General features: G+C 53.9%; 1 protein-coding gene across 1 annotated transcript in view; it reads left to right on the top strand.

Annotated features, from left to right (window-relative positions):
- The window catches only part of LOC306944865 (maestro heat-like repeat-containing protein family member 2B), a gene marked incomplete at both ends in the record, with an annotated part of 35,429 nt that overhangs the window by 14,848 nt on the left and 3,124 nt on the right, over positions 1-17,457 (top strand). The window contains 27 exons of the mRNA XM_079533493.1: positions 4,175-4,249; positions 4,536-4,710; positions 4,797-4,919; positions 5,055-5,220; positions 5,414-5,473; positions 5,623-5,774; positions 6,836-6,928; positions 7,212-7,281; positions 7,613-7,686; positions 7,944-8,018; positions 8,286-8,393; positions 8,583-8,742; positions 8,871-8,911; positions 9,088-9,229; positions 9,923-9,975; positions 10,320-10,377; positions 11,045-11,118; positions 11,253-11,408; positions 12,052-12,131; positions 12,538-12,604; positions 12,789-12,881; positions 13,259-13,354; positions 13,528-13,651; positions 13,854-13,963; positions 14,433-14,585; positions 14,666-14,680; positions 14,808-14,962. Coding sequence (XP_079389619.1) covers positions 4,175-4,249; positions 4,536-4,710; positions 4,797-4,919; positions 5,055-5,220; positions 5,414-5,473; positions 5,623-5,774; positions 6,836-6,928; positions 7,212-7,281; positions 7,613-7,686; positions 7,944-8,018; positions 8,286-8,393; positions 8,583-8,742; positions 8,871-8,911; positions 9,088-9,229; positions 9,923-9,975; positions 10,320-10,377; positions 11,045-11,118; positions 11,253-11,408; positions 12,052-12,131; positions 12,538-12,604; positions 12,789-12,881; positions 13,259-13,354; positions 13,528-13,651; positions 13,854-13,963; positions 14,433-14,585; positions 14,666-14,680; positions 14,808-14,962 — 2,748 coding nt within the window. The remainder of the gene's footprint in view (positions 1-4,174; positions 4,250-4,535; positions 4,711-4,796; positions 4,920-5,054; positions 5,221-5,413; positions 5,474-5,622; positions 5,775-6,835; positions 6,929-7,211; positions 7,282-7,612; positions 7,687-7,943; positions 8,019-8,285; positions 8,394-8,582; positions 8,743-8,870; positions 8,912-9,087; positions 9,230-9,922; positions 9,976-10,319; positions 10,378-11,044; positions 11,119-11,252; positions 11,409-12,051; positions 12,132-12,537; positions 12,605-12,788; positions 12,882-13,258; positions 13,355-13,527; positions 13,652-13,853; positions 13,964-14,432; positions 14,586-14,665; positions 14,681-14,807; positions 14,963-17,457) is intronic.

Below are 17,457 nucleotides of genomic sequence, written 5' to 3'. Positions count from 1 at the left end.
CGTAAATTCTAGTATAGTGATCGGCCTTCCTATTGCCGTCGGCTGAGAGTCCGGGAAGATTCGTGTGACTGCGTATATGACCAATATACACAGGATGGTTTCGCATTAAAAGAAGGGATTGAATTAAACTAAGGTATTGTTGAAGAAAGGTTACCTTGGAGTTGATTCGTGGAACAGTTTCTAGCATTTTTAGTGCATTTGCAGTGTACACGCTATCAGTAATAATGTTAAGTTTCTGTTGAAATTTAAGAAGAGCCTGATATACTGCATAAAGTTCAGCCATCTGCGCTGACACTTCTGATAACTTCCAAGTAAAAGTTTCATCAGATGTAACTAACGCAGCTTGACCATTAGAGGAACCATCAGTAAAAACAGTTAATGCTGCCGACATTGGTTGGCATTTAACAACAGTTGGGAAAGTAATAAAATGGTAAGCGGCAAACTGAGTATTTTGTCCTTTGGATAATCATTGGAAATTTCTCCTGTATATCCTGCAAGAGCTAGAGTAAATTCATCAAGTACATTTAAGAGCCAAGTGATTTGATCAGATTGATAGGGTAATATAATTGTATTAGGTTCTTTCCCTAAATATGTAACACTAAGCCGACGACCTGTTTGAATGCGTTCAGCTATTAATATAGGATGTGAGCGTAAGGTACCAGAATGAGCGTGTCGTCCATGAATCCAATGTGAAACACCATTTTGATATAATACTCCCATGGGGGTTAAAGGTGTAGGAGGTGTTATTAATTGCCCTGGTTCGGTAATAGAGGCATAAGTAACTTGTGCTGTTTCAATTGCTTGTTCAACTTTCCTCAAGGCTTCTGCTGCCAATGTAGTTAACTGTCGTGGGGAAGTTGGGTCTGGGTCTCCTTCAAGTATCTGAAACAGCCATCCGTAAAAGATACTCTCCTCCTGTAAGTACTGCTTTTGCTATGCTACGCCAATCTGCAGGGGGAAGTACGTTAGAGGCTACTGTCTCTAGTACTGCAGCAGTGAACGGAGCTGTTGGTCCGTATTGCGAACTAGCAGCTTTAAGTTCTTTTTACTGTTTAAAAGGAATCGGTTCATAACCGTTCAAAATACCCCCATTTGCAAGCTGGCGCTGTGTCACCGGGTATGCCTGGGATGGGGGACACTGATCAAGAAATGAATTCATTGTTTCGCCTGCTCGTCTAGCATCTCTCAATGCTAATTGCATGGGAGACTGTTGCGTGAGTAACGTATCTACTCCTGGCAGGGGGGGCATTCGACCTGGTCTAAAGGCAGGCAGAATGACCGGAGGATTGGACACATTATCAGTCGCTGTTAGCGTCTGAACTGCAGCATCAGCAATTTGCAGTGCTGGGAAAGCAGCTGTTAATTCCTTACGTATTTCAACGCCTTCTCTTTCTAATTCTCCCCAGTCATCAGGACCTAGCGTGTCTGGAACTGCGTTATCATCAGGAGGTCGACAAGGTGGCAATTCGCCTGCTGATTTACTAACCCTCGGTTGTTCATACCTCGGAGGGAATGAAGGGGGTGCCGGAGGCATAGATGAAGGGATATGATCTAAAGATTTTGAACGTGGCAGGGTAGGATATAGCTTATCAGTAGAACGAGTAATCCGCTGCCATTTCTCATCCCCTGTGTCTCCTCTGAGACATTCTTTTATTAAGGTCCAAAGCGTAAAGGTATCGATGGGGACTTTCGCAGCACCATGCACAGCGTAATAGCCTTGGAGTCTTTCACCTACTTTGTTCCAAGTTTCAATATTAATTGTCCCGTCCCTGGGAAACCAAGGACAAACTTCCCCTATGAAATCTAAAAAACGACTAATCTGCGCCCGAGTTACCCTTATCCCTCGAGCAACTAACAAAGACTTTAACATTGCTGCAAAAACACCTCTTTCTGTACTTGCAGCGTGACCCATTTCTATTTCTTGAACGATCTGTCCAATTCCCTAGTCCTTGCCTCCCAAAATCAACTTACCAACCGCGGCTCGTAGGAGGAAGCGACGCCTTTTGTCGTTTGGAGTCCGAGATTCCCGGGTTTCGGCACCAAATGACGGAGACCAGCTCAAGACGCCTGGGACAGACGGGCTTAGGCTCTGGTGGCACAAAAGCAATGTTTATTGAAGGCTCATTCTTTTTATAGACTGGATACACTACAAGATCGTAGATAATTAGCAAGTGTGAAACCAAGCACAAAGCAGAGGCTTGTGTGCAAGCAGCTGTTCTTGTACTCCCTTATCCTAGTTTCCAGTGTTCTGCTTACCGAAACCGAAGTTCTTTCTTCCTTTGCCAATCAGTCACTGTTGTTTTTGCTAGAAGTATCCATCCCTTTCAGGGTCACTGTTGTTTTTGCTAGAAGTATCCATCCCTTTCAGGATGAAACACTGTAACACGTGACTGACCCTTTCAGGCCAGTCACGTAGTCCGCACAACAACAGTTCCCTCCATTCCACCCTCTTTTTATCTTTTTAAGTTAAGGGTGGTGGTGGCTTGTGTTTCATTTGTTCTAGCTTGACCCTTTCAATTTCTGTTTTTATTGCCTGTAATTGATGAATTACTGTTCGCAAAACACAGGGGACCAGGACAAGTCCTACTAGCAAAAGCACGATCATAAAGCATACTCCATAAAATCCTTTTTGAAAAGACGAGAAAGAGGGAAATGTAGCCTTCAGTGTTTGTACGAAATCTTGTGCTCGGGTTGCTAGGGTTGTATCAAGTTTGTGGGCGTTCATTATGTCTTGTATATGTTGCTGAAATTCCTTTAAATCGGGAGAGGTGTTTGCATTATCCCAAATTCCTTGTAAATGACTTTGAATCTTGTACCAGGGAAATTGTTGTTTTTGTTTTTGTTTTTGTTGTACCAGGGAAAACTGTTGTTTTTGCTAGAAGTATCCATCCCTTTCAGGATGAAACACTGTAACACGTGACTGACCCTTTCAGGGCAGTCACCAAGTCCGCACAACAACAGTTACCCTTCAAGGCCACAGGCAGAGCTGTCAGCTGCTGCAGCTGGGCTGGAAATCTGCTCCTGCTGGTGCTCGCCATAGGGAATTAGGCCAAGGGAACAGCACTGGGAGGTCAGTCTCCAAATCCAGTGTTTAAAGGGAGCTTTTCTTACACTCATTTTCACACATGCCTATTTGTGTGCCTTCATGCCATTGCAGAGCTCACCTGGCTGCATTTCCACATGCAAAGAATTGGTATGCGTGTTTTCGGTGCTTGTGTATGCACGTGCATACATACACACTGACGGGAGGAGAGGCGTTGCATTAAGCTGACTGCATCTACGTTTGAAGCAGATTTGATAATGACCCTAAATATGGACCCAAGTGTTTCTTCTGCTGCTAACTGACCTAATGGATTTCATATTTGTATTTGCGGTATTTGTCACCACAAAATGCCAAGGAATCCTCAAGTTTGATAATGCCCCTCTCCTTACTCACTCAGCTGCAGCCCCTTACACAATACTTTGTCTGTCTGATTTACACAGAATTCCTGACAGGACCAACGTACACCCTGTGTATTCACAGTTTCACTAAATGTCAGGGATTGGGAGGGAACTTGAAAGATCATCCAGTCCAATCCCCCTGCCTTAGCAGGAACACCTAGATTAGGTCAGGCACGAATGTGTCCAGGCAGGTTCTGAACGTCTCCAGAGAGGGAGACCCCACAGCCTCTCTGGGCAGCCCGTTCCGCTGTTCTGCTACATTCACCATAAAGAAGTTTTTTTTTCTCGTATGAATGTATTCATTTTTGATCAGATGCGGTGGAGTCTCCTTAACATCTCTGACACGTGCCCCCAGTAGACAGCCAAGCTCTCTGGAGAGGTTGTCTGGGCAGCAGATGGGGGCCTCAGTGCCTCCCGGCATGGAGTCCCCAGTCACTAAGACAACGCCGGGCAACGGTGCCCAGCAGCTGCTCCCTGGCAGGGGCTCTCCATCACCCGCTGAGGTCATTCCCTGCGTCAGCATGGAACCGGAACCCCAGAGCCGATTGCGTCACACAAACGTGCTGTGTTTGAGAGCCTGCAGGGTTGCCCTGGGGACCTGTGTGGTCCCCAGCCCGGGCTGTGTCACTCATTCTCTGTGAGGCAACACTGCAGTGTGGTGTCACAGTGGCTGCCTCATACACCCTTGTGGAGCGGTGGGAGCGGTGGCTCAGTCCGCTTGTGGGACCCGCAGGAAGTGGAACCAGAGAGAGCTTTGCGTCTATCTGGAGGCATCCTGCTATCATGGAGAGGCTGAGAGCCCTTCGAGGTGAGTCCCTCCACCTCTCCGGACCCCGTGACGCTGCCCGAGCACACGTGTGCCTCCAGTGTGTGTTTAGGACGTGCCAGCAGCACTGTCCTTGCTCTGCCGAGTGCAGCTGCTCACCGTGGTTTCCCCAGGACCCCAGCAAGGGGAAAGCTCCCTCCCCTGCCCCCACCAACCACACGCAGCCTCGCGCTGTGGAGCTGGAGGAGCGTTCCTCCCACAGCTGGCCGGATGCTAGGCCCTGGCTCCAAGCAACACCTGCAGCAGCTGCTCTGCTCTTTCCTTCCAGGTCTCTTTGCTTGTGTGGGCTGCGTGCCCAGGCGTACGCTTCGCAGGGAGAGAAGCAGGGTGTCAAGCCCTGTCCCTACCTGCGCCGCGACCTTACTGCTTCAGCGCCTGCAAGATCGGGAGGTGAGCTGGGGACATCCAACCACCAACCCTTGCCCTCCTGGCCCGGGGCCACGGTGCCGTGGGTGCCAGGCCCGGCAGCACATCCACAGAGCGATGGGTGGCAGCGGGCAAAGCGAGCGTGACTGATCCTTGTCCCCAGGGTGACCGAGCGCAGGCGTACTGTGAGCTGGAGAGCGCCCTGTGCCAAGACAGCAGCCGCCCGCCGTGCGGAGTGGTGAACCGGCTGCTGGCAGAGGTGTCCCGGGACCTGACGGCAGCCCAGGTGAGGGCTCACTCCCAAAGGCAAAGGGAACCGCCTGCCCACGCTGGTGTTCTGCTGGCGCATGGTGGTGCCTTAGCTCTTCCAAGGGCCTCAGGCAGTCTCCTGGGCCGCGTGTCACCAGTGACTCTCTTCCAGGGCGTGACCAGCAATGTCAAGACAGCTGCCAGCAATGTCCTGGTGGCTCTGGCTCGGACGCACTTCACCTTGGTGATGGCTGAGCTCCAGAGCCACCTGAAGGCCACGGGGGACATGTGCAAGGAGTTGGTGCTCATCACCCTGAGCAAACTCTTCAGCACCTATGGTAGAGTACCCTCAACCTCCTGACATCTAGAACAACCGGGAAAGGGGTCTCTGCCCTCTGAGTGTGATCTGCACTGAGCTGGGGGCCGCAGGGCTGCTGTCCACCTACCTTGCTGCCGGGGCTCTGACTGTGGCCCTCTCCTTCCTTTCCGCAGCTCCACAGTGCATCCCCTTTGTGTGGCTGATGCTGGCAGGCCTGCGCAGTGTGGTGGGCCAGGTGAAGAGTGGCCAGGTCCTGCGCATCGCTTGTGCTGGTGAGTGCCGGCCCCAGAGCAGCCCTGCTGCAGACTCTCACAGGCTCCGTTTTCTCTCACTCTCTTAAACAAACAAACAAACAAACAAACAAACAAACAAACAAACAAATAAATATTGTTTTTTAATTATTTTTATTTTGTTTTTTCAGTTTTGAAACAGTGGCTGGATGGAGTCAAGAATTACTTGTCCTCAGGAATGCAGTGCCCCTGGACTGCCATGGAGAAAGAGCAGAGCTATGAGAACCTTCACGAGCTGCTCTTCTCTGTGGTGTGGAACTGGCAAGACTGCCAGGAGGAAAAGGTGAGCCCTGCTGCATTCCCAGCCCAGGATGGCAGCAGGGGCACCCATGTCGGCAGCTCTGTCTGTGCCCGGTGGGCTGAGAGCTGATGGGTGATGAGAGGGAGTGGGCTGGCTCTGCAAAGGGCCCTGAAGTGGCTCTGTGCCAGGGAGCAGCTGCATGTCACAGCACTGTGGCAGGAGGAGCTGGGGATGAGGGTATGGGGAAAAGCTGCCTGCCCTCCAGAGCAAGCCCATCTCCTGCCAGGCGTGGGGGTGTGGGGGTGTGGGGGTGTGGGGAAGGGGAAGGGAAAGGGAAAGCCCTCTGCGTAGGAAGGGCAGACCTTCAGTCTTTGATGCCGGGCCTCTGCCATCCTCTCCAGGACAAACAGGCCGTCCTTGGGGCTGTGGCTGCCATGTTGGAGGTTCTCCTGCAAGAGGAGCAGCACCAAGAGCAGGTCTGGGAGCAGCTCCTCTGGCTCGTTCACCCGTGTCAGGAGATCCAAGACACCTGCAGGGTGGCCAAGGTGAGAGACATTGCGCAGGGCTCAGGGTAGACGTGGGGCCCGTGCAAATGCCACCAGGGGTCAGGGGGATGCAGGGAGGAGGTGGGGAGCCCTTGGAGAAAGAAGGAATGGGTGTTCAAGGGAGCTCTGAGGCTTCCTGAGCTCTTCAGTCAGAGAAGGAACAACCCGGACAGGAGCCAGGAGGGAACCAAGAATCACTGGGGCTCATCTCCTGGGGATGGGGATGGGATCTCGTGGGGCTTCACCACCACTGTGGGGCTCTGAGTGCCTGAGGAGCTCTATGCTAACAATTGGGAGGACCACATCCAGTTGCATCTGATGGGGGAGAAGTGGGCTGCTGGGTGGGCAATGCCTGCAAATGATGCCCAAACACGGCATGCTCGATTGAGAGCAGAGAGACTCTCTTGGTGCCGCTGGGAGGTGGGGGATAAACAAGAACGCCTGTGCAGGAGCTTCTCCCTGCAGAGAAACAGTTGGGAATTGGGAAACAGTTTCTCCACTCCTGGCTGGTGGCTAGATGTGGCTTCATCCCTTTCTTCCTCTCCCGCTCTCTTGCAGAGCCTCACTATCTTCCTGGAGGCCTTAGGGGGCATTGAGTCTGCAATCCCAGGGGACAAGTTTCTGGACGTCACCACGGCCGTGTTTTACCAGGTAAGGGGAGCCTATCCTTGCGCCCACAGCAGTTTCCCTTGTGGCTAAGTCGACTGCAAAGCTGCGAGCCCCGGAATAAGGAGGCTCAGCCTTAGCTCCTGCATGCTCAAGGCTGTTCCAGAGCCATGCATGTACTCTCGGGGATGCTGCGGGGTGGGCTGGGCTGGGTTTTGTCTGCCTGTCCTCTTCCCGAGAGTGCCCAGGGAGACGAGAGCGGGCAGCACAGTGTCTTTTCCGTCCTCAGTGCTGATGTGATTGTATCAAATGGACCTTGTTCCCACAGCTCTATGACGACAGCAAGCAGCACAGCGAGGCTGATCGTGCACAGCTGACCCACTGCATCATGCTGCAGGGTAAGGAGAGGGGCTTGGGCGATGCTTGGCGCTGCCCTGGCCAAAACCTCTCTCACAAAGCTCAGGAATGGGCGTGAGGTTCTTGCTAACATAGCGTGGGATTTCCTCCCTGCAGCCCGGATCTGCCCAGAGGAAACCATCCTGTTTCTGCAGTCGCAGCTGGGCGATGACTGGGAGCCTGGATGCGTGGCAGCCCTGGGTCTGCTGGGTGCTCTGGCTCGCTCTGATGGTCAGTACCACGGGTTGGTCAGTACCACGCCTTGGGACTGCCAGGGCTCCCTTCTGCCATCTGCGCTGTGGCTCCGCTCATGCTTCTGTGCATCTCTTGCAGAGCCCATGATGACGGAGATGCTGCCCCAGGTCGTCGAGGCTGTGCAGCGTCTGTGCAGCGACCCCAGCATCCGGGTGAGCTGGTTTGGGAAAAGAAAGCGCTGTCGGGGTGGTGATGCTGCTGCCAGCACGGGCAGGGCTGGGGTGACTAGAGAGGTGCTGGGCCATTGACCAGGCGGTCACGATGGCTCCTGTGGGGAGAGCAGGCAGAGTGGAGCGGGCGGGTCCCTGTGCTGTGCATGGAAAGTGCACAGCCTGGTGCTAAGGCCTGGCCCTCACCTCAGTAGCTAAAGCCTCTCCACTGCTCTTGCTGTCTCTGCTCATGCCCAAAGGGCTGCCCCGATGAGCAGGTGGCTTCCCTTTGCCTTCTGACCAGGAAAATCACACCCAGAATTGACCCCTTGCAGGTGAGGACGGCTATTCTGTATTTCATCAAGGATCTGCTCAGTTCTAACACCCGGAGCTGCTCAGCCTGGGATGTGGTAGGGCACCTCTTCAGGGAGTTCAGCCGCGCCACAGGAAGAAGGGTAAGGACAGTGGGCAGCATCTTCTTTTGGAAGACCCGTGCTGCTCAGAGGCTGCTATACAGAAGCACCGCTGGGGCCACACCTGAGCCTCCTGAGAGGCTCCTGAGAACTGAGCATAAGCAGTGTTTCAACACCATTCTGGTGCAGGCAACCGGAAACCTTTCTGCCCGGGAAGCCCAGGAAGAAGGAGCTCTCCAGGAGCTTTGCATGGACATCCTGGCATCACTGGACGTCTCTGTGAGAGGGATGTCCAAAGTAAGTCACGCTCTGCCCTGCTGCTGCTCCCTGCCTTTGCGCCACGTGTTCCTCGTCCCATTCCAAGACCCCAGGTCTCTCCTCCAATGTGCTCTGAAGCACACAGGACTCAGGGAAATTCACAGAGTCCTCTTCATCTCTGAGCGGAAGCGGGAATGCTGACCTGCTCAACTGCCTCGTTCCCTACAGCTCCTGTGGCCGCGGCTGCTGTTGTTTGTGGTGCCAGCGCAGTACACGGGTATGCTGATCCCAGTCTCCCGCTGTGTCTGTGCCCTGGCTGAGAGAGAGGAGCTGACAGGACGGCCGATAGAACATCTGGATCGCCATTTCGTCAGCTCCATGTTTCAAGGTAGGAGCAAAAACTCCCCCAGTGAGCTCTGCTGACCTGTGGTAGCAGCCAGAAGGGACAGCGGAGGTGCGTGTGGCTGGGCACGCAGTGTCTGGGAGTCTTACTCAGCACTTTTTGTCTCTTTGCAGGCCCACTGCTGACGCCCCAGACACTGCTGGCACGACTGCTGGTGAGTAGATGCTCCAGAGGCCGGTTCTACGAGCACCCAGGAGGAAGCAGCATGGCCATGGGCAAAGCTGTTGGCTGCTCACTGCCTGCCAGAGCAGAGCCGAGTTGCTTCCATCCTGGGGGGAAGCCGTTGCTCTTGCTGCAGAAGCGACCCTGCTTTTTCTTGCTCTCACTCAGGTGGTGGCAGGCAGCCCTGTTGCAGGCAGCCAACTCCAAGCTGCTGCCTTACTGCTGATGAAAAACCTCCACAGCAGGTTCCACAGAGCTGTGGGGGCCATGTGGGCTACTGAAATCCCCCTGCTGCTGCAGTGTCTTGAAGGTACAGCACTGGAGGGGAAGAAGAGGCAGAGGCAGAGGCAGGGAAGGGAAGGGAAGGGAAGGGAAGGGAAGGGAAGGGAAGGGAAGGGAAGGGAAGGGAAGGGAAGGGAAGGGAAGGGAAGGGAAGGGAAGGGAAGGGAAGGGAAGGGAAGGGAAGGGAAGGGAAGGGAAGGGAAGGGAAGGGAAGGGAAGGGAAGGGAAGGGAAGGGAAGGGAAGGGAAGGGAAGGGAAGGGAAGGGAAGGGAAGGGAAGGGAAGGGAAGGGAAGGGAAGGGAAGGGAAGGGAAGGGAAGGGAAGGGAAGGGAAGGGAAGGGAAGGGAAGGGAAGGGGGGGAGTGAAAATGCAGCTCTGTAGCATGGCAGAGGGGAAGCACTGCCTGCAGCCCAATTCTTGCTCTGCTGCTGCCGTTCCCATTCCTGGGAGTCAGCACTGAGGCCCAGGGACCTATCCCACCAGAGATCTGCCCATTCCAGGACAGGGATGGGCCCTTCACGTCCCCTCAGACAGCAGCCTTGGAGCACTTAGTTCCGTGTTCCTGCGGAGGCAGTGTCTGTGGGGAGGGACAGGTCATTGTGGAGGAGGTGCGGGTCCCAGCTTGGCAGTGTCAAGTGCCCAGGCCAAGCCAGGTTTGCAGCAGCTCTTCTTCTGTGCCTTGATCCCAAGTCAGGGTCTTTTTCTTCCTATTGCTGTGCAGGGAGAAATGAGAGCTTCCCGGACACTGCCGAGTTTGAGCGCCGTCTGCTAAAGGTACAGCATTGCCGGGAGGCGCGGTGCAGAGAAGTGCTTGCCTGCCCCAAGGAGCCCCGCTCCCACATGAGCCGCTGTGGGACAGGAACAGCCTCTCAAGCGCTGCTGCGGAGCGGAGCGGAGCGGCCGCCCGCCTTTGTGGCGCTGCCTCTTCCGCTCTGTCCCAAGCCCAGGGGGGTCTGATGAGAAGAGCAGCAGGCGGCTTTGATGGAGGGAGGGAATGCTGGGGGAGCTGGGAGAGGGACTGTTCTTCCAGGCACCTCTCCCCAGAGGCCTGCAGCAACTTGGGAGTGAGGGAAGAGGCAAAGGGCAAGGGAACATTGTCTTCTCCTGTTCTCCAACAGTTCCTGAAGGCGTCGCTGGACACAATAGAGGAGAAGGCATGGATCGAGGCCCTGAGCTGTGAGCTGAGCCAGCGGCTGAGCAGCTCTGCCAGCAGCTCTGCAGAAAAGGTGAGTTCCCCCCGGCTCTACGCAGCGGTGCAGCTGCAGGTGTCCAGCGGGGGCTGGGGCTGCGGCTGGTGCTCTGCCCACGCGGGATGCTGATGCTGCTTCCCCAGTCTGTGCCCCCCGGAGGGCCTTTCCCTGCAATCTGCCCGGGGATGGCTAAAGCTCGGCCCCGCAGCTGCTCTCAGCAACCGCCAGGGAGCTTGGGTCCTCCCCACCTGGCCCTCCGCCAGCAGGTTAAGCTGCTGCCACATCTCAGCTTCTTCCTTCCCTTCCCATGCAGTCGTTCCTGTGCAAGGCTCTGGGCACGGTGCTGGGATCCTGTAAGGGAGTCCTCCACGTCCAGGAGAAGCTGCTCCAGCACCTGGAGGAGGCAAATGCAGAGGAGCCATGTGAGGCCCAGGTGAGCTCTCCTCTCCTCCAGCTCCTGTCAGCATCCCCGCTCTGGCCCTGGGGCAGAGGCCTTCTCCTGGCCCTGCTCGGGGCCTTTCAACCTCCGCACTGCTGCCATTTTCCTCAGGAGAGGACCTGTAGATTCAGGCCTGTGCCAACGGCCCCTTGTTCTTTTGTGCAGGGAATCATCTCTCTTCTCAGCCATGCTGCTGAGAGTAACTTCCACACAGTCCTGGCCACGCTCACCATGTTTGCGTCCAGGCTGTGCAAAGGCCGCAATGCCAGGATTTCCAGGCGCAAGAAGGTAAAGCGTTACGGGTTTCCATCTTGGCATTCTTCTGCCTTATTTTCCCTGCAGCTCCTGCCTTGGGAGCCCAGGTGCATCGCGGGGCACTGGGGGCCGTTAGCGAGTCTCTCAAGGCATTTCTTCCCACACAGATGGAGCTGGACGGCACGAGAGCTCATGCCACACGCAGCGCTCTCATGCTCGCCCACGGCAGCGTGGCACTGCGTGCCTCCCAAGAACAGCTGCTCGCCCACCTGGAGGGAGACATCGTGGGCAACATCCTGATGCTCTACAGCTGCAGCTGCCGGGTGAGAGCTCAAAGCGTGCCAGGGTGTCTGAGCGCCCAGCTGCAGCCCCTCCACATGGGGAGATGCTGAGATGGGCCTTCCCTTTCCAAAGGTCCCCCGGGGAACTGTTTGTGCCCAGATAAAGATCCAAGCCCTTCCCTTAGCCTTGTCCCCACGTGTCCCCCTTGCAGCCCCCTTGTGTCCCTTCCCGCAGTTCAAAGAATGTTCTTCTCTCTTGCTCCTCAGGACTTGCAGAACAACCTCGCGCTGGTGCAGAGCATCACCGACTGCAGCTCTGCCTTCCAAGCTGTGGGTGATTCTGCAAGCTTTAACCCCTCCCTGAAGGGAAAGCTTCTGGAAATCCTGATGGTGAGTGCCTAGAGACAGGGCTGTCTGCAGAGGAGTTCTGGGCTGCGCCACAAGGCTCGCTTCCCTGGGGGCATGCAGGTCTCCAGCAGCCACACGTCTCCAGCTGGTGGGGACTTTGGGTGCTGGCAGGCAGCGGCTGGGCAGCGGGCTAGGTGCACCAGCTGCTGCATCCTGCAGCGCTTCCATGGGAAAGTGATGGGGCTGGTGTGTGGCAGTTGTGCCTGTCTCGGGGCCGGGTGGAACAGCTCTTGTGTGCCCCTTGCCCACTTTGACACTGTCTCTCTGGGACTTGCAGGACCTGATGAAGAAGTATTACTCGGGCATCCCTGTCTCCCCAGTGCCTCTCAAGGTGGTTCTGGCCCTGGAGCAGTTGAGGTAAGGGCTGAGGTTGCAAGTCAGGATGGTGATCCCCATTTTGGGCAGCTCCTGAGGGCCTGGAGGGGTCGGGGGGGAGGAGCCCCATCTACAGCAGGAGAGACGGCTGGGCTGTTGTGCCCAGCAAAGCTGAGGTTCTGGCCAGGGAGAAAGGCCCTGGTGCTCCTGTCCCCTGGCAGGGAAGAGAGGGAGAGCTGGGGTCTCCTTCCCTCCAGAGCGGGAGGTGGTTCACTGCTGCCGGGGAGGAGGTGGGCGCTGCTGGAACTGAAGGCAGTGCTCAGCAGCAGGAGCTGGGTGGGGCTATTGGCTTTGTAGCTGTCCATTAGGAGAAACTCCGATGTTGTCTGAACCAGTCTGGAGAGGTAAAGACCCTTTCTGATTGTTCTTCCTGTTTTCCTCCTCTCAGCAAGCTGAAGCCCTCCTCTGAAAGCAAGGACCTGCGTGAGATGTTGGTCCTGTGCTGCAAGAACATCGTGACACACCCTTCAGCAGAGATGATGCTGAAGATCAGGAAGTCACAGCAAGCAGCACAGTACCTGCAGGTAACCTGCCGTAACTTTCCCAGCCACCTCTCGGTCAAAGCCTACCTCAGCACACACAACCTCTGCTCTGGCAGCAGCCGAGATGCTACACGTCACTCCCCTCTTCTGCTTTCAGCTTCAGCAAACATCACTGAAAGCTCTGGGCCGGCTCATGGTGGTCCTGCTGGAGACAGAGCCCAGCGGCGGCTTCTTTCAGAACATAGTCCATGTGAGTAGTCGTGGGGCAAGGGAGAAAGCATGGTGCCTGTCAATAGCGGGGGCAGAGATCTGGGGACTGAGAGGAGGATGAGAGGGGGAGAAATCTCCTGCTGACGTGCCAGCTCACTGCGAGCTCAGAAATGGGCCCTGCAGGGGGAAAGCAGGAGCCAGCCCCTGGCAGGCCACAGCCAAGGAAAAGCTCCTGGGTTGGGAGGCAGGAGTGACTGCAGAGAGCGGGGCGGCAGTGCCGGTGCTCTGTGAGGCAGGAGGCCACATGGAGCAACAGGGCAGGCCTTGAGGGAAAGTGCTGGGAAAGGAGGGACAGGGAGAGGGGTGGCAGGAAGGGAAAGAAAAGACATCCTCAGTGAGACAGATGCTCTACCCCAGGTGCTGCAGAAATCGATGGTCTCAAGCAACGTGTGGGAGCGCCAGAGGGCCCTGCAGACCTGCTCCCAGCTGCTGGCTGTTTGTGAAGAGCTTCAAGTGAGTAAAGAGCCCCACCGCATGCCCCCTGCTCCCTCCCCAGCGCCCCTGAGCTGGAAGGCGAGCTCTGCCCAGCTGTGCATGCTGTGTCATGGCATGGGAAGGCACAGATGGGAGAAGCTGGGGAGAGCTGGGGCCATCTACAGCTTTGTTCCTGCCTCTCACCCCTGCAGAGAAGAGATGCCTGTGAGCACTTTGGCTCCTTGGTGGGATTGCTGGCGCCTCTGACTTGTGACCCCATGCCCGCATCCCGCCAGCTGGCTGTCACCTGTCTGAGCTCCCTTCTGCGAATCCAGGGTGAGTGGAGCAGGCGTGCTCCAGCCCTCTGCCCTCCTCTGTAGCCCTACCAGAGCCCCACGGGCTAGGCCCTGTTTACAGGAGGGAGAGGCACCGTGCACAGCTCTCTTCTTGTCCCCACCCTGTCCTCTGTCTTTCTCCCGTGGAAAGCAGTTTCATTCCCAGAAGCATGACTTCCCTTTTCTCCCTGTGCTCTTTCCAGCCAAAGCGACCATCACAGAGATCGAGACGGGTGACATCGGGAGCCTGTGCGAGGGGCTGCATGCCTGCAGCATCGCCTCTCAGCTGCAGGCCACATCCAAAATGGCCATGGTATGTGGACCCAAGAAGGGGTGGGGTGATCTCTGTGCGTAGGCTTCTGCAGAACCCTGTGCTGCTCCCAGCCTCTCACACTGTTTCCCAAATGAGCTGTTACCCTGAGTCCTCTTTTCCCAGTGCAAGAAGCAGGAGGCTCTGAGCTATGTCTGGCCTTCAGGCACCCAGTGCAAGGAGCTGACTCCATGATGTGCGTTTGTGTGTGTGAGTGCACTTGCATGCATGTGTGATTGTGGCTGCTGGGAGGTAGGCTTTGCACGTAAGCAAACACCATGGGTGCAGAAGCTGAGAGAAGGCTCAGCCGCCTTCCGTATAAACATCAGGGTGCAGACAGCGGGAGCGCTGTGATTGCTGCCTGAATGAGCGGCACGCCGCTGAGCTAAGAATGCCCTCAAGGCTGCTTTCTGTTCCGAAGAGCTGCAGCAGAGCAGTGATGGGATCTCTCCCGCTTCTCATTTCTCTGCAGATCGTGTGCAGAAACTTCCCCCTAGAGCGCACCGTTGACTTCATGACTGCCATCAAGGAGACCATCCGGAAAGCCAACGGAGTGCGCGTGCGTGCTGCTGGGAAGTGGATGACCACCTTCCTGCAGATGCACGGGAAGGACATCTGTTGGAACGTAAGAGACTTTCTTTCACGTGTCTTGGACTTTTGCTGGCTGTTGCACTCTGACTTGTGCCCTTTGCCCCTTGTGCTCAGGGCGTGGAGACCAGGGTAGCTGGCATGAAATTCAGGCTTCGGACTTGGCAACATGTCAAGGGAGCAGGCACTGCTCATGCGCTGAATGTCCCTGGTTGGGAGTCCAGGGTGCAGCAAGTCATTCTTTCTCTTCTTCTCTCAGGTGCCTCCGATCCTCTACATCCTGCGCAGCATCACATCGTTTGCGCAGCAGAGCACGTTCCTGCCCTTCCTGTGCCAGGCGGTGGTCATCCTCACCCGCTGTCACACTGAGGCCGTGATGCACAACTTCTCCCGGCCGCTTGGGCCAACGGACAGGTACTGGCACTCCCGCCTTTGCTGTTGCTGCAGAGGGATGTAGGGAGGAGGCAGCTTTTCTTTGTTGTGAATAGTCTCAAGTTGCGACTCTACTTTTTCTAGTGAGACATGGAGGAGAATAAGAGAATTTTGTCTTCAGCGATGGAGCCAATAGAAAGAAGAAGAAAGGATAAGAAAGGAAGGGAGGAGAGGAAAGGAGCAGGGAAGGAAAAAGGGAATGAAAAGGGAAATTTGAAAGGAGAAAAGGAGAAAAGGAGAAAAGGAGAAAAGGAGAAAAGAAGAGAAGAGAACGAGAAAAGAGAATATGAGCTGAAAAATTGTATTATTTATTATAAATAAATATATCAATATATAAATATATCAATATATCAATATATCAATATATAAATATATAAACAGTACTTTTTTTTTTTTTTTTTACCACGTCTTTATTTCAATAGCTGCTGTCTCTTCTCCATACCAGTTACAGAATCACAGTCACCAAATGTCAGGGATTGGAAGAAAGCTCAAAAGCTCATCTAATCTAATCCCCCTGCTGGGAACACCTAGATTAGGTCACACAGGAATGTGTCCAGGCAGGTTTTGAATGTCTCCAGAGAGGGAGACCCCACAACCTCTCTGGACAGCCCGTTCCAATATTCTGTTACCACCACCAGGAAGTTTTTTTTCTAGCATTAATGTGGAACCTCTCATGTTCCAGCTTGTACCCATTGCCCTTATCCTGACACTGGATGTCACTGAGAAAAGCCTGGCTCCATCCTCCTGACAGACATCCTTTACATTTTTATAAGCGTTCATTAGGTCACCTCTCAGTCTCCTCCAAGCCAAAGCTTCCTCAGACTTTCCTCGTAAGGGAGATGCTCTGGTCCCTTCATCATCTCTGTGGCTCTGTGCTGGACTCTCTCAAGCAGTTCCCTGTCCTTCTTGAACAGAGGGGCCCAGAACTGGACACAATACTCCAGATGCGGTCTCACCAGGGCAGAGTAGAGAAGCAGGAGAACCTCTTTTGACCTAGAAACCATGCCCCTTCCAGTATGTCCCAGGGTGCCATTGGCCTTCTTGGCCACAAGGGCAGAGTGCTGGCTCATGGTCACCCTGCTGTCCACCAGGACCCACAGGTCCCTTTCCCCTACGCTGCTCTCCAACAGGTCAGTCCCTAACCTATGCTGGTATGTGGGGTCATTCAGAGCAATTTAAATCCAGGCCATGACGGAGACCAGCTCAAGACGCCTGGGACAGACGGGCTTAGGCTCTGGTGGCACAAAAGCAATGTTTATTGAAGGCTCATTCTTTTTATAGACTGGATACACTACAAGATCGTAGATAATTAGCAAGTGTGAAACCAAGCACAAAGCAGAGGCTTGTGTGCAAGCAGCTGTTCTTGTACTCCCTTATCCTAGTTTCCAGTGTTCTGCTTACCGAAACCGAAGTTCTTTCTTCCTTTGCCAATCAGTCACTGTTGTTTTTGCTAGAAGTATCCATCCCTTTCAGGGTCACTGTTGTTTTTGCTAGAAGTATCCATCCCTTTCAGGATGAAACACTGTAACACGTGACTGACCCTTTCAGGCCAGTCACGTAGTCCGCACAACAACAGTTCCCTCCATTCCACCCTTTTTTATCTTTTAAAGTTAAGGGTGGTGGTGGCTTGTGTTTCATTTGTTCTAGCTTGACCCTTTCAATTTCTGTTTTTATTGCCTGTAATTGATGAATTACTGTTCGCAAAACACAGGGGACCAGGACAAGTCCTACTAGCAAAAGCACGATCATAAAGCATACTCCATAAAATCCTTTTTGAAAAGACGAGAAAGAGGGAAATGTAGCCTTCAGTGTTTGTACGAAATCTTGTGCTCGGGTTGCTAGGGTTGTATCAAGTTTGTGGGCGTTCATTATGTCTTGTATATGTTGCTGAAATTCCTTTAAATCGGGAGAGGTGTTTGCATTATCCCAAATTCCTTGTAAATGACTTTGAATCTTGTACCAGGGAAATTGAGAGCTATTGTACACTCCTGGTGTGACACATATGGATGTGTATTCTGCATGACAAGTTAGGGATTCCTTAATTTGCATAGTTTCCAGTTGACGTCCCAATATGTCAACTGTATCTTTCAATGAATTCAGCTTCATTTCCATTTTTTCATCCATGCGTTCCTAATTCTTTAAGGCTTTACTAATATTGACAGTGAGATCATTTACGTAATTAGCGGTTTGAATACTTTGTGACAAAGATACTGAGGCAACTGTCGTTATTGTGATAGCAGTGATCAGTGCGGCAATCCCTGCAATTGTAAGTCCTAGTACCCGCTTTTGTCTACTCGATAGTCGCTGCGTAACTATCTCTAACACCTCTGTTCCCCTCTCTGCATACCAATCATGGGTAAGATTTACTGGAATATACACATAGGAGGGTTGCCTAACTAGCAAAAAGGAATCACTAGACCTGTTTATGCAATTCATTATATTACACTCTGTACACGTTACATTTGTGCTATTTACAG

Source organism: Tetrao urogallus (genome assembly GCF_951394365.1).
Source record: "Tetrao urogallus genome assembly, chromosome: 1".
NCBI classification, from domain to species: domain Eukaryota; kingdom Metazoa; phylum Chordata; class Aves; order Galliformes; family Phasianidae; genus Tetrao; species Tetrao urogallus.
This window is presented reverse-complemented; position numbering and strand designations above follow the sequence as displayed.